This window comes from Drosophila willistoni (genome assembly GCF_018902025.1).
Source record: "Drosophila willistoni isolate 14030-0811.24 chromosome 2L unlocalized genomic scaffold, UCI_dwil_1.1 Seg196, whole genome shotgun sequence".
NCBI lineage: Eukaryota > Metazoa > Arthropoda > Insecta > Diptera > Drosophilidae > Drosophila > Drosophila willistoni.
In genome coordinates, this window is record NW_025814048.1 from 6,187,847 (window position 1) to 6,203,362 (window position 15,516).

Sequence of the window (15,516 nt, forward strand, 5' to 3'; positions counted from 1 at the left end):
ATAATAAATAATCAAATTCGGTTTAGAGATTTGAAATTGTTTAACTGAATCCCTGTTAATGCTTATTGTTAGATCAAAATGAGAAGAGCAGATGTCATTGCTAAGACCAATTTAAAGCGATCAAAAGTTTTGCGGTTTGAAACTTGGGTAAGAGAACAGATTAGTTTGTAAGCTTTAGATGTCACATGGTTAATTAGCACATAAGATTAGCCACTGACGTCACAGGTAGCGACGGATTATCTCCCTTCCAGCCACTGCAGAAATTCCGGCAAGGAAACACAAATCTCACACGAGCTAGAAAATTATTGTGGACAATCCCTAAAGTCGGGAAACTTGTTTAGAAAATTTACGACATGTTTACATATATGGCGATTTGTGACAAAATTTATATTAAATCATGTAATAAATGATTATTAGGAATAAGAACTTAGTTCTTCAGTTTTTGAAATCATTATCCGCAAAAACAAAGCAAAAACATTGAGATATACTTCTATGGAGATAAATCACGAGTGCCCTTCTGCCTTCTGGCCTCTCGTGGCAAGAACTGCTTAGATGTCGAAAAGCTTGACCAAATTAACAACTCGTTCCCAACAAATGTAAAGTATTTAAACCCAGTGCTGGCTCTAAAGTTTAAACATTCTAGTTTTCCATTCCGTTCGAAGTGGTTTGTTCGAAATGTGGTTAATATTGATCGGAGTTCTAACCTTCCCAGTGATAATTTTCGCTTACATTGAATTGCGTGTAGCACATAGGCGACGACTGGTGAATAAGTTTAATGGACCTTCCCCGGTGCCCATAGTGGGAAATGCTCTTCAATTGGGCAATAATCTGCCAGGTGAGCAAAGCGCAAAGCGACGTAACTGATTATAATAATATGAAAAAGATAGTAATTTGATGTGGGCCAATAATCGGGGATCTACTGAAGTATACATAAGTCTCTTGGAATTTTAAACGTGTGACGATTTCGTAATGTAAATAATAAGTTTGAAGTGCTGTGAACCTGATGATCTCTAACACTGCCGCTAATGCATGTCTAAATACCTTGACCAATAATTATTTTCTATAATGCTAATTTCGCCTTTTTAGAGACTATAAATACATATTTCAATTGGTGGCATCAGTTTGGCAAAGATAATTTTCGTTTCTGGATTGGCTATTACTCAAACATTTTGATAACAAATGCCAAATACCTAGAGGTAAGTCTGCAAAAATAGTGTGATTACTTAAATTGAAAGTTCTAAGAATCTATAAGTTTTACAGTACATACTCAGCAGTCAAACTTTGATACAAAAGTCAGATATCTATGATCTTTTACATCCATGGCTTGGTTTCGGTTTGCTTACCAGTAAAGGCGAAAAATGGCACAAACATCGCAAGATGATAACTCCATCATTTCATTTTAATATCTTGCAAGACTTTCATGAGGTCATGAATGAGAATTCTACAAAATTCATTAAGAAACTGAGGATTGTGGCAGCCAATGATAACATCATCGACTTTCAAGATCAAACCCATTATTTCACCTTGGATGTTATATGCGATACAGCGATGGGTGTCCCTATAAATGCCATGGAAAACAGTGATTCGAAAGTTGTGCATGCATTTAATGAGTGAGTTATGTCTTAATTTCATATTCTATATAGCTTAATTAACAATTATTTATTTTAGTATGTGTTATAACATCAATATGCGAGCCTTCCACCCATTTAAACGATCCAAATTCTGTTATCGTTTTTTCCCCGAATATTCAAAATATTGCGAAACTTTGAAAACTCTTCAGGATTTCACCAATGACATTATCGAGAAGCGCGTTGAAGCTTACAAACTAGAAACTACTGAGAAAACTGAAAGCAATGAATTCTCGCGTAAAAAAATGTCATTTTTGGATACTTTACTCTCTTCGACTATAGATGGACGTCCGTTGACAAATGTCGAGATCTATGAAGAGGTATCCACATTCATGTTTGAGGGACATGACACAACCACTTCGGGTGTGGCATTCGCTGTATATCTTCTCTCACGTCATCCGGATGAGCAGCGTAAACTCTTTGAGGAACAGTGTGCCGTAATGGGCAGTGATCTGAGTCGCGATGCCACCTTTCAGGAAATAGCTGATATGAAATATTTGGATTTGTTCATTAAGGAGGCACAGCGAGTTTATCCCAGTATTCCGTTTATAGGACGCTATACGGACAAGGACTATGAAATAGGTGAATATATAATTCGATCGTGTCCAAATTACAATAGGCTTAAGTTAATTTACAAAATAATTTAATTTAACAAAATATTTATAATGTTTTAAGCTAAGATGTTCTAATTCGCAGTTTCTCACTTTCAGATGGTACCATCATTCCCAAGGACACAACCCTCGTATTGGCCATCCTTATTATCAACTACGATAAGAGGACTTTCAAGGATCCCCATGTCTTTCGACCTGAACGTTTCGAGCAGGAGAGACCGGGCCCCTTTGAGTATTTACCTTTCAGCGCTGGTCCTCGCAATTGCATAGGACAAAAGTTTGCCCTCCTCGAAATCAAGACAGTGATTTCCAAAATTATACGTACATTTGAAGTACTGCCTGCTCTCGATGAGCTGATCTCTAAGGATAACCGTTTAAGTACGTTCTTGGGTCCCGAAGAAGAACGACTAAAATTTGAGCAAAAGCGTCATAAATATGATCCCATTTTGTCTGCTGTTCTAACTCTCAAATCCGAGAATGGTTTGCATTTGCGTTTGAAGGAGAGAGTATAGTTTAGGTTTCTGTTATTGTTTGTATTTTATTGTTTTATGTTATTAAAGTTTAATTAACAGCTACAAGGACTGTACCGACGTAGGCATTGGCTATAAATGATGAAGGATTTATGATTTCACCATCGATATACTGGGAATTCAGGGATGTGGTAATGATTTCTGCCTCAGAACCTAGACTATAATATTTGGTTAGATCGATGGTTTTGCTACTATCACCCAGATTAAGGACGACCACATAAAGATCGCTACCCTCCTTTTGACTGGAATAAAAGACATTGGCATTAGAAAATATTTCTAGAATGCAACTCCAATTAGACTTACCGTGAGTATATGATCACATCATCGTCAAGGGCCTGAATGCTGAGAGCTCCCTGACGGAACGAAGTCTCCTTACGGAGACGTACCAACTTCTTGAAGATTTGCAAATGTGAACGAGGAGCACGTAGTTGTTGCAGCGCATTGTTGGTCTTGTAGTCCTCCGCTACTGGAAGCCAAGTGTGATCGGCACTGGTAAAACCTGTCAGACTGGAGGCATCCCATTGATAGGGAGTACGTGCGGGATCACGTGAACGATCGTAGTAGCTGTCGGGATCGGTATTACATGCGGGTGGATCGACTGTATCCTCCCAACTAATCCACACATCGGTCATGCCCAATTCTTCCCCATTATAGGTCACGGCATGTCCGGGCAGAGTTTGCAGCAAAATGTTAATCAGATCCGTACGTTGCACTCCAAAACGAGAGGCCACACGTTTATTGTCATGATTGCCCAGCACCCAATTGGCATAGACTCCTTCGGGCATACTATTGATCCACTTTTCAATGTGCTCCACATAGTCACCAGCCTTCGAGGCATTATTGATATTCGATAGGAAATCGAAATTGAACGGAATATGGGAACCATTCCTTACACCATCACCATAGTATTTGATCATGTTGTCGAAACTAGTGTAGGCCTCTGTCATCAGAAGACGCTTGTCGCCTCCATACTCCTCCTGGAACTCATCCACAAGTGTACGCCATTGATACACCATGTCGAGGGTCTCAGGTTGATCTTGGGTATAAATGTGCTGGGTATAGCAATGATCATCGGGATCTGGGCAGGCTTCAGTGTCATTGGTCAGAGGCTCATCGGGATACTGATTATAACGATCCAAATCGACCTCAAACAAATATGGAATGGCATCAATACGAAAACCGGAGACACCCTTTGCCAGCCAGAAACGTATCACATTCTTCATCTCGTTGACCACAGCGGGATTGCGGTAATTCAGATCGGGTTGACGGTACTCAAACTGATGCAAATAATACTGCTCCCTCACATCATTCCATTGCCAGGCGCTGTAACGGAACTCGGATATCCAATTGCTAGGCGGTTCACGTTCACCAGTTTCTTCGTTAATCTTGCCATCGTGCCAAATGTAGAAATCCTTATAATCGGGATCGCTATCTACCGATTTGGTGAACCATTCCGACTGATCACTCGTGTGGTTCGGCACAAAGTCCAAAATAATCTTAATGCCCACCTCTTTAGCCTTGGCAATTAGACGCTCAAAGTCCTCCATGGTACCATATTCTGGATGAATAGTATAAAAGTCAGCAATATCGTAGCCAAAGTCCACCATTGGAGACTTGAAGATAGGCGATAGCCATGTGGCCGTAAATCCAATATCCTTCAGGTACTGCAACTTCTCAGTAACTCCATTCAAATCGCCGATGCCATCGCCATCGGAGTCGCGGAAGGAGCGTGGATAGATTTGATAATAGTTGCCACTGTCATACCATTCACTGCCCTGGCCGAGGCCAATTAAAGAAATAACCACTAAAGCGACAACTGTATGTGGTCGCATTTTGTATAAATTTGATCGCAATTTTGGTGCGATCAGTGCCTTTTATATAGCTCCGGCGATAAGACGAACCTCCTGTCGAGTGGCCATTTCGAGTGCTTCACAAATACTGACGTGACAAGTTCTAGTTCTCTTTCCCATCTGCTATGCAATGAAGTAGTCATCGCTATTGTTTCCATGAAATGGCGATAAACATCTCTTGACTTCAAGATGACCAATTAGAAGTAATATACTTAAAAAAATTCCCAACAATTGAACAACTTAATTAGGCTTGGATTATGATATTCGATAAGGTGACATTATTTCTACACTTAGAGAAGTTACATTTAATCTTGATTAATATTTCATATATTTTTTAAGTAATCAAAATATTAGAATTTACTATTTGTTTGTTAGATTTGTTACATAAATTATTCTATGCCCTAAAAATTTTCATTCAATACTTCATATTATAAAAAAATCGAATCAATTTTAAACTTAATTACTTAAATCTTGCCCGACTGTTTGAGTAGTTGTTTTCCTGAAATCGCGAATGTGAAATTCAAAATCTATCTATAACTTTATTTTCACAATTTTTCTATTTTAAATGTGTTAAATATTTCTTTAAAACCAACTTTTGCTACTTTGTGATTATAACGATTTTTTTTCGAGTGTATATTTTGTTATTGTTTTGGTATGCAGACCATAAGTGTAGAATTATTTAATCAGGTGATATAGGGAAGCAAACCGGTAAAGTTGTAAGAACGTCTTCATAGATAAGCTTCAATTATATAGTTTGTAAACAAAATCGGTGATTAATACACAAATACTCAATGTAAGGCTTATTCATTTTTTGTAAACATTTCATAAAGAGATAACCTTGAAAGTGTGAATAACAAAGGGAAAAACGTGACCAAATTTAATCTATCTTGGTCATCACATCAACAGATATGATCGAAATATTTTTCTGAAATTTATTACTGTCATTAGGAAAATTTATGTACATTTTGTCTACACGTGATTGATAGACATATTTTCTATGCTAGGTCAGGTTCGCTTGAAGAACTACTTCACATTTGATAAGATATTGCCGAAAAAAAGTACCCACATACATTTTCTAGCTTTACCTTATTTCTGAAAATTATTTGGTGGAATTTGGCAAACGAAATGCACGAGTGTAATCTAATTTCAAATGCACGCCACGATGACTACGTACATACATGAGAAACCACGGGCGAATTTTAATTGAATTAAAACAGTTAGCCAACTTGTTGCCTTTGGCCAATGTGTAATATGAGCACACTGCACACACAAAATAAACCTCACTCCAGGCCATTAAAACATGAAAATGTAAATTTACATTGCAGTTTTGGCTTCTATGTTTCTTTTCTTTTTGTTGCCCTTATCTAATTAAGATATTTTTCACAGAATTCTGCAAAGGGCAAGCAATTTACTTAAAAGGCAAATATTCCACAAAAATACGCAGCAAAATGTCACAGTTGAGAAATGTCGGAATGGCCAGAGAGGGACTTGAATTCCCGGAAGTGAGGAATCGTAATCCAGTGAAATGTTGCTTCTTATTTTGGTATAAACAAATTGGTCAGTTTGTTTGTTATGCAAAAAGGGAAATGATTCCATGCTCACATAGTATTAAATATATACAGTCATATTCAAAGGAAAATAGTTTTTACAGGGTATATAGAGAAGAGGTATATGAGAAAGCAGATACATTATATTATTGTTAGGAATTAATGGTAAGTAATAATAAAAATTTGATTTTTCTTCAAAATTAATCAACAGTATAAAACTGTTTATTTGTTCTACGCTCTAGCGATTATTCTTAAGTTTTAAAAATTGATAAGAAAAACTTATAAAAGGGGAAAAGAATCACTTTAAGTGTTTTTTTTTTCTGCTTGCCATCAAAGACTTGCTATACAAATATTCTACACCCACACAATAAAAGCAAACAAGCTGAATATTTTGTCGGCTTAATAAGAAGGATTTTAAAAACCTGTTATTTGCTTACTAAATTTACAGGGATAAAAATGAGTAAAATCCTTTCAAGGCTAACCAAAGTTAGTTTTCTTGCATTCGTCCTCCAAAGTGGAAATTTAATAGCCAAAAGGATAGTAATATATGTTATATCGACTATGTAAAAAATAGCAGCTCATTATAAATCAGAATAATCAAAAATCTAGCAAGTAAGTCGCCTCATGCCGACTTCGGTATACCATTCAGCAAGTGGTCAGCTTAGTAAGATATTTGGTTCTTTAAAAATAATAATACACTATGTAACACCATGTAAGGGGAAAAAAATTGATTGTAATAGTCAAGAACCTACGGAAGGCAAATGTTTTCTTCTTCATTTTAGGGGCGGAAGTCGGCATGGCAAAAATGTTCAACATTCATCATATGAACGCATATAAAACAAGTTTAGAATTTGGTGGCTTTAGGTTTGTGAATTTCCAAGAAATTGTATTCAAATTACAAGGGCGTGACAAAGATTTGAAATAAACATGATCTGCTTGCATAATATCAAATTTGGTAGATCTAGCTTATATAATATTTTCAAATAAGAAATTTTTATCAGGGCTTTATTGATCGTTTTTTTGTATAGCCATAGACAACTGAGAGCTTCAAGTAAAAGAAGATTGCCAGATGTTTGTACTCATTTGGAGTTTCTGAACGAAATACAATAGATATAATTTATATTGCCAACATACGTTTATGAATATAATACATATGTTACAGAGATACATATAAATATCTATATACATTGTATGTATATAGTAAAGTATCGTACTGTAATCTAAATGGGAAGATACGAGAGATAAATAGGAATTTGAGTTGTCTCCATGGACAGAGAGCTCCAAGGTTATATCTAGGTCAGCAAAAATATTTGTATCTCTAATGTTTATCCCTTAACAATATTTATCTACTTAATTTTAACAACTTGCAGTGAATTGGCAATAAATGAATCATTTTGTATTATAGTAACTTATCAGACTTCTATGTACTCGTATCAACATTCCCATGCAATGCAATGCAGTCATACCAATTGGTCATATCTGAACCCAAAAAAAAAATACAAAAACAGAAACAAAAAACCCATCTAGTTTCTAAAACTATATAGGCAATATAAATTTAAGCGAGGGTGCGATAAATTGTTGACAGATTACTCCAATTGGTGGGGCAGCGCTTATCAGTGATACACAATCTTCAACAAGGCTCGATAATTGTTGTTTATTAGCCAAATGAAAATTTCGCTCAATCAAACGCGAACGAAATGCCAGAGCGCAAACTTGTCGGTCTGGTTTGGCTCACCTGCCTGGTGGTGACTACTTTAGGTGCCCAATCGGACGTCGATTGGTGGGAGAATGCGGCTCTATATCAGATCTATCCCAGATCCTTTCAGGACAGCAATGGCGATGGCATTGGTGATCTCAAGGGTATAACGACTCGCCTGACGTATCTCAAGGAAATCGGCATAACGGCCACGTGGTTGTCGCCTATCTTTACATCACCAATGTCCGATTTTGGTTATGATATATCCAATTTCTATGATATAGATCCCATTTTTGGTACATTGGCGGATTTCGATGACCTAATTGCAAAAGCCAAGGAATTGAAATTGAAAATCATTTTGGACTTTGTGCCCAATCATTCGAGTGATGAGTGTGAATGGTTTGACAAGTCTGTGAATCGTTTGGAGGGTTACGATGACTTCTATGTGTGGGATGATGGCAAAGTTAATGCAGAGACGGGTGAAAGGGAACCGCCCAGCAATTGGATCAGTGTGTTTGGTGGTCCCCAGTGGACTTGGCATGAGACACGGCAGCAATATTTCCTGCATCAGTTCCAAGTAAAGCAACCGGACCTAAATTTCAGCAATCCCATGGTTAAAGAGCACATGCTGGATGTTTTAAAGTTCTGGCTGGATCGTGGTGTAGACGGTTTCCGCATCGATGCAGTGCCCCATATCTATGAGTATCGCTACGCAAATGGATCCTATCCCGACGAACCAGTCAGTGGCTGGAGTAGTGATCCGGGTGCCTATGAATACCACGATCATATCTACACCAAAGATCAACCGGCAACTGTGGAGCTAATGTACGAATGGCATGAGTTTCTCGAGCAATATCAAGCGGAGAATGGAGGCGATACTAGAGTCCTGCTGGCTGAGGCATATTCCTCTGTGGAAACTCTTAGCGCATATTACGGAAACGGCACTCGATTTGGCACCCAACTCCCAATGAATTTCCAGCTAATGTATTTAAGCGGTTATTCCACGGCCAAGGATGTGGTTGGCTCTATTGATTACTGGATGGACACTATGTGGACGACTCATCAAACAGCCAACTGGGTGGTGGGTAATCACGATACACAAAGAGTAGCTGATCGCATGGGAGCCCACAAAGTGGATTTGCTGAATGTGATAGTTAGTGCCCTTCCAGGAGCCTCTGTAACATACTACGGCGAGGAGATTGGCATGTCCAATGTGGATATTGAGTGCACTGGCGACTCATGCGAAGATCGAGATGGTGAACGCACTCCCATGCAATGGAGTCCGGGAGTGAATGCCGAGTTCTCCACCGGTGAAAGCACTTGGTTACCTGTTAATCCCGATTATGAGCGCATCAATGTCCAAACCGAAAGAGGTGTAGCCCGCTCCTCTTTGCAAATTTTCAAGGGTATGCAAAAGTTGAAATCTTCTTCAGCTTTTCTGTCCTTTAAAAAGGCGGGCGGTTTTTCCTACGAGGCAGTGAACGAACAAGTTTTGCAAATTATAAGGTAAGCCAAACAAAATTTATAAAAAACAAATAATGTTATCTTAAATTCCTTGTGCAGGACCAACAAAATTAATGAGGAATATCGCATATTGATAAATATGGGCAACAATATGGAAGTCCTCGAAGGTCTTTCAGATAAGACATATGAATATATTCTAACTACTGCCTATTCAACGCATTATCCAGGGTAAGTTTCAATATTTCCCATTTTTAAAAGTCGACTATTGTGTAATTGCTTTCTAAAATCCTTCTAGGCAAACTGTGGATCTGGGTGAACGCATTGTCCTGATGCCTTTTGAGGCCATTGTATTACGCTGGCTAGCTTAATTGGGCAATAAATTTAATTTTATTTTAAATGAATTTAATCAGTGCTGCCTTTATTGTAGTCAATGTGGGGGCACTTGTAAAGATTAGGAATCTTTGGGAAAATCAGCTCTGTGGCACATGGCGATAAAGTAATTGAATAATGCTTTAAAGTGGTTCATTTGTTACCTAAGCGAAATTTTTTAAACTTTGATACTTGAAGTAATAAAAACGCAACTACTTATTTCTTCTTCCTATAATTCCAAGGTTGAGTTTTAATTTAATTTTAATCGGATATTTCAAATTTCTTAAACATTAAACAGTGCTAAGGACGACAGCTTCCTTGGGCATCAACAGCACAGAGTTGGCATATGTCAGATCGCTGTAAGAAATAAAAGGTTTCATGAGCCTCCAATCAAAGTTTAAGAAACTTGAACTTACTTCTTTCGGCGTACACTCTTGTCATTAACAACAACATACTGCAATTGGCTGGAGATGGAGGTGAAAATGGTGTCCAGATTCACAGATTCCACATCATCGTTGAGATTAATAACCGTGATGTATGACTTTTGGCCAGCCAGAGAACTAAGAAACGAAATGGAAATGATTAAATTAAGGGAACTATATGACTTAATTCCTTTTCACCCACCGTTTAAAGGCCAATACATTGGGACCGATGGCCTGGATGGTAACATCTCCCTGCTTGTAAGTTGGCTCATCTCGCAGAGCTCTCAGCTGCTTGTGGATATTCAAATGACTGAGAGGAATGCCACGTTCCCTCTTTACGTTCACCAGTTTATAGTCATCGGCAAGAGGCAACCAAGTTGTGGCACTGTCTGAGAAGCCACCGCTCTGTTCATCGCTCCATTGGAAGGGTGTGCGCACTGGATCACGAGTGAGACGCTCGAATTCTTGCTCATTTGATTGACAAGCTTGAGGGTCTACTGTGTCAGACCAGCTGATAAAGACATCAGTCATGCCAATTTCCTCACCCTGATAGTTAACAGCAATGCCGGGTAGACCCAGAATAAGCATGTTTGTGGCATCAATACGATCGGCGCCGAGACGAGAGCCAATGCGACTACGATCGTGGTTACCCAGCACCCAGTTGGCTACTTGCCCCTCGGGCAAATTGTCCAACCAATTGTGGATCAGCTGCGCATAATGATAGGCATCCGAATCGAAGTCAATGTTAGCCAACAGTTCAAAGTTGAAGGGAACGTGAGATCCATTGTGAGTGCTATTGCCGTAGTATTGCATCAATATATCCAGAGGAGCGTAGGCCTCAGAGAGAAGAATGCGATCATCACCGCCCAATTCCTCATCGATTTCTTCAATAACCTTACGGAACTGGTAGACCAGATCAATTGTTTCCGGTTGGTTTGTTGTGTAGATATGTTGGAAGTACTCATAGTCCTCTGGGTCATCGACACCCTCATTGCGGGGCTCATCTGGCCAGTTGCCATCTTCATCGGCGGCCACTTCAAAGACATGGGGCACAGCATCAATGCGGAAGCCAGAGGCACCCTTACGTAGCCAGAATCGCAACACATCTTTCATGGCTTCCACGACTTTTGGATTGCGGTAGTTCAAGTCCGGTTGCTTGGGCAGGAACTGATGCAAATAGTAGGCCTGACGACCCTCATGCCAGGTCCAAGTAGCTCCACGGAATACACTGATCCAACTGGTAGGTGGCTGTCTAATTCCATTGACAACCTTGCCGGTGTGCCATACATAAAAATCTTTGTACTCCTCTTCACCTGCTGCCGAACGGATAAACCAATCACACTCATCACTAGTGTGATTAGGCACAAAGTCCAAAATGATTTTGATATCCAATTGCTTGGCACGCGCCACCAAAGCATCAAAATCTTCCATGGTGCCAAAAAGTGGATCGATTTCTGTCAAATTGGCCACATCATAGCCAAAGTCAGCCATGGGTGAGGTGAAAATGGGTGAAAGCCAGGTGGCAGTGATACCAATTTCCTTTAGATAAGCCAACTGTTGCGTAACGCCTATAAGAATAAAGAAGATTACAGTGACTAAAATTTATTGTCAGCAACAGTTGGCTCTTACCATTGAGATCACCAACGCCATCGCCATCGCTGTCTTTAAAGGATCTGGGATAGATCTGATAGAGTTGGGCTGTGCGCCACCAATCCTTTTCAGCCAATGTCTGGGGTAGTGTTAACCCCAAGACGCAACAAAGCGTCAAAATCTTTGCCAAAGCACCCATTCTGACTGCAACCCAACGATTGACATACTAGCTAACCAATGCCAGCTTCTATATACCAATCCGTCTGAAACTGTTCCCCCCGAGCTAGATAAGTTAAGGCCATGATAAGCCTAACAATATTGCTACAACTATTCCTGATTAGCTGACATATTTATGATCCCAAATGGTCTGTCATCTAATACAAAAAAATTGCTTTCATGTTCATGATGTTTTTGTGGTATTTACGATAGCTGTTTACACGTTCAGAGATCATGAGACAGATTGGCAGTAAACGCTTTCCAAAGTTGCATTTGAGTTATGACCACATCGCGTATCTAATCGGTGCTGTATACTATATAACTGGAATTCGGTATTTTTACTATCAAAGTGGATAATTTATTGGCTCACTTCGATGGGGGTAAAAAGAAACGAAAAACGAAAATCTGTGGGAATCAAGCTCAAGGTCTGGCGATAACAGATGAGTCAGGTGAGGTGAATCTATATCAGGTGTACGCAGTTGAGAATTATAAATTATTTAGGTCCTAACTCAACATACAATTATCTATCTTCCTTAAGATCAAAGGTCTTTGTATTCCTCTCGATTGGGGATATTTTTGTATTGCACTTGAAACGATAAGGCACTAATTCCCCATTAGTTTATAGCAGCGACTCTATCTGTGAGTTTTTCGCAGTTACCGCCATATAAGAAACGGTTTAGAATACGAAATTTTTCAGTTAACAATGGCCACTTGGTCTGGCATCGTCTTTTTACTGGTCGTTGGCCTGCTGGCCGTCGATGCAGCTGATCCATGGTGGAAAACAGCCTCGTTCTATCAGATATATCCGCGATCCTTCAAGGATACCAATGGCGATGGTGTCGGTGATCTGAACGGTGTGACAGAGAAATTGGAATATCTTAAAGAAATTGGAATAACAGCAACTTGGCTATCGCCCTTCCTGAAATCACCAATGGCTGATTTTGGTTATGATATTGCGGATTTTAAAGAAGTTGATCCTCTATTCGGTACAATGGAGGACTTTGAGAACATGGTGGCACGTGCCAAGGAATTGAATGTGAAAATCATTTTGGACTTTGTGCCCAATCATTCGAGTGATGAGTGTGATTGGTTTATCCGATCGGCAAATGGTGAGGAGAAGTACAAGGACTACTACATCTGGCATCCAGGATTTGTTGATGAAGATGGCGTGCGTCGTCCCCCCACCAATTGGGTGAGCGTGTTCCGTGGCTCCGCCTGGGAATGGAATGAGAATCGCCAGGAATACTATCTACATCAGTTCCATAAAAAGCAACCGGATTTCAATTTCCGTAATCCTGTTGTGCGTGAGGAAATGAATGATGTACTGCGATTTTGGTTGGGCAAGGGTGTTGATGGTTTCCGTGTCGATGCCATCTACCACGCTTTCGAGGTGGAGGCTGACGAAGATGGCAATTATCCGGATGAGCCACGCAATGATTGGACCGATGATCCAGATGAATATGGTTATACGCATAAGATATATACTGTGGATCAGCCAGAGACACCTCACTTGGTGTGAGTTCAAATTAAGATGTGTTTGAGAAAATTACTAAGCAATTTCTTTTATAGTTACGAATGGCGACAGATTTTGGAACAATTCCAGGCCGATAATGGCGGCGATGAGCGGTAAGTCAAATATTTTCCCATTAGAAAAGAAACTCATATTTTTTTTTGAATTGTAGTATTCTAATGGTGGAGACATGGTCGCCCATTGAAATTGTTATGGACTATTATGGCAACTCAACAGCTGATGGTGCTCAGATACCGTTCAATTTCCAGCTGATAAGTAATCTCTACTACGATTCCGATGCTTATCACTATGAGTATTTGATTAACAACTGGCTAACACTAATGCCTGAGGGTAAAAGCGCCAACTGGGTGGTAAGTTGTTATCATTAGGGGAAATCAATTTGACACCTTCTTATCGATGAACGTTCGCCAAATTCATTATCGCCTTATCAGATTGGCAATCATGACAAAAACCGTGTGGGTTCGCGTTTTGGAGCCGATCGTGTCGATCTCTTCAATATACTACTTCTTACCCTGCCCGGCTGTAGTATTACCTACAATGGCGAAGAACTGGGCATGCTGGATGGTTATGTATCGTGGGAGGATACAGTAGATCCTCAAGCTTGCAATGGCTATGAGGCCAACTATATGGACAATTCTCGGGATCCGGCCCGTACTCCCATGCATTGGACAGATGACAAATACGCCGGTTTCACCAACGGCTCGACAACCTGGTTGCCCGTGGCCCTGGATTATGCTCAGCGCAATGTGAAGAAGGAGCGCGGTGTTTCTCTCAGCCATCTCAATGTGTACAAACGTCTGCAGGAACTCAGAAAAGAGCCCACCATATCGGGGGGAGCGGGTGAAATCAAGGCAGTCAGCAGTTATGTTTTGGCTGTCAAACGGTTAGTTGTTTAATTTTTATCCCCTATTCTTTTTCAATTTTTGTTTGTCTTTTATAGTTCTCTGAGTGGCAACTATGTCTACATTTCGCTCTTCAACATTTTCGATTCCATTGAGAATGTGAATCTGTCGGAGGTTTTCAGTGGCCTGCCAGCGACCTTCCAGTACACTCTGATCACTGACAAGTCCATCAAACAGGTGGGCGATGTGGTGTCTGCCAAGAGTGTTACTCTGATGCCTCATGAGTCCATTGTTTTGCGCTCGACCACGACTGTTTAACATTAATAATTTCTGGAAATTGAAATGATTAAATGTGCTTATCAGTAACATTTTTCAGTCCCTGCTATTTTTTGAGTCATATACAAAATGCTAACTCAGGCGTTTTGCCGGCTGCTGCAAAGCAGAAAGCAACAAACAACGAGAGAGAGAGAGAGAGAGAGAGAGAGAAGAAGTTCAATTTGTGAGATAATAAAACAATGAACTTTGGGGATCAGTTATTATAGTATGCAGATTGCAAGTCTCAATGACGTCAAAAATGTATGGACGCTAAGAAGGAGAGAGAAATTTCGCTGTGATCGGTTTGGCGACGAAATTGTTGACGTACTTAATTCTTCGCTAGCAGCTTTTACTCATTGTATCTGCTGTATTTGTGACATGAGAAGCATTCGAAAGCTCTCTCTTTCTCTCTCTCTCTCTGGTTAAAAATAAAAATATATAAAAATACCTATTTGCTTATTTATGCATGGGTGCGTTCAAGTCTTTCGCGAAGTTTTTATAGAGTAAAACAAAAATGTCTAAAATAATATATATAAAAGGTTTTTTAAACATAACAAAAATGGAAGTTGCTAAATATATATTTTAGCATATGCTACCTTGTTCGCACTGAGCGTTGTACGACTATGCCCAAATAAAAAAATAATATATTTTTATAGTCTCATTTGATCGTGCACATCTTTTGAATTTCAATATTAAGTTTATCTTAAAGCTTAATTTTGCTATTTCTATACACATGATATATTTAAAGATAAAAAGTGAAATAAATATTTCAAGATATTTTATTTTTATGGCGTCTTTAAGATAATTTTTTTTTACAGTTTTAATAAGTAATAAGTAAATTTTAATAAACATTTTGAAAAACTTATAGAAACATACTTTAAAAAGGTATCTAGCACTCCCAAAGA

The 15,516-nt window shown here is 39.2% G+C and overlaps 5 protein-coding genes across 5 annotated transcripts; 3 read left to right on the forward strand and 2 right to left on the reverse strand.

The window, feature by feature from the left end:
* Positions 1-660: 660 nt before the first annotated feature.
* On the forward strand, positions 661-3,040 carry LOC6640346 (cytochrome P450 4e2). Its single transcript, XM_002063194.3, has 5 exons — positions 661-835; positions 1,087-1,196; positions 1,261-1,610; positions 1,669-2,210; positions 2,339-3,040. The coding sequence occupies exons 1-5, from the start codon at positions 676-678 to the stop codon at positions 2,749-2,751; spliced, it is 1,575 nt and encodes a 524-aa protein (XP_002063230.1). The 5' UTR covers positions 661-675; the 3' UTR covers positions 2,752-3,040.
* Positions 2,758-4,637, reverse strand: LOC6640345 (maltase A1). Its single transcript, XM_002063193.4, has 2 exons — positions 3,073-4,637; positions 2,758-3,011 (listed from the first exon to the last, which is right to left on the reverse strand). Exons 1-2 carry the CDS (start codon positions 4,599-4,601, stop codon positions 2,801-2,803), a joined length of 1,740 nt encoding a protein of 579 aa, XP_002063229.1. The 5' UTR covers positions 4,602-4,637; the 3' UTR covers positions 2,758-2,800.
* Positions 4,638-7,848: 3,211 nt separating this feature from the next.
* On the forward strand, positions 7,849-9,727 carry LOC6640344 (maltase A2). Its single transcript, XM_002063192.3, has 3 exons — positions 7,849-9,368; positions 9,426-9,554; positions 9,622-9,727. The coding sequence occupies exons 1-3, from the start codon at positions 7,864-7,866 to the stop codon at positions 9,692-9,694; spliced, it is 1,707 nt and encodes a 568-aa protein (XP_002063228.1). The 5' UTR covers positions 7,849-7,863; the 3' UTR covers positions 9,695-9,727.
* A 184-nt stretch (positions 9,728-9,911) lies between these two features.
* LOC6640224 (maltase A3) lies at positions 9,912-11,921 on the reverse strand. Its single transcript, XM_002063191.3, has 4 exons — positions 11,747-11,921; positions 10,320-11,685; positions 10,112-10,255; positions 9,912-10,052 (listed from the first exon to the last, which is right to left on the reverse strand). Exons 1-4 carry the CDS (start codon positions 11,904-11,906, stop codon positions 9,986-9,988), a joined length of 1,737 nt encoding a protein of 578 aa, XP_002063227.1. The 5' UTR covers positions 11,907-11,921; the 3' UTR covers positions 9,912-9,985.
* A 705-nt stretch (positions 11,922-12,626) lies between these two features.
* LOC6640223 (maltase A3) lies at positions 12,627-14,662 on the forward strand. Its single transcript, XM_002063190.4, has 5 exons — positions 12,627-13,438; positions 13,493-13,549; positions 13,606-13,804; positions 13,886-14,337; positions 14,395-14,662. Exons 1-5 carry the CDS (start codon positions 12,627-12,629, stop codon positions 14,612-14,614), a joined length of 1,740 nt encoding a protein of 579 aa, XP_002063226.3. The 3' UTR covers positions 14,615-14,662.
* Positions 14,663-15,516: the final 854 nt, after the last annotated feature.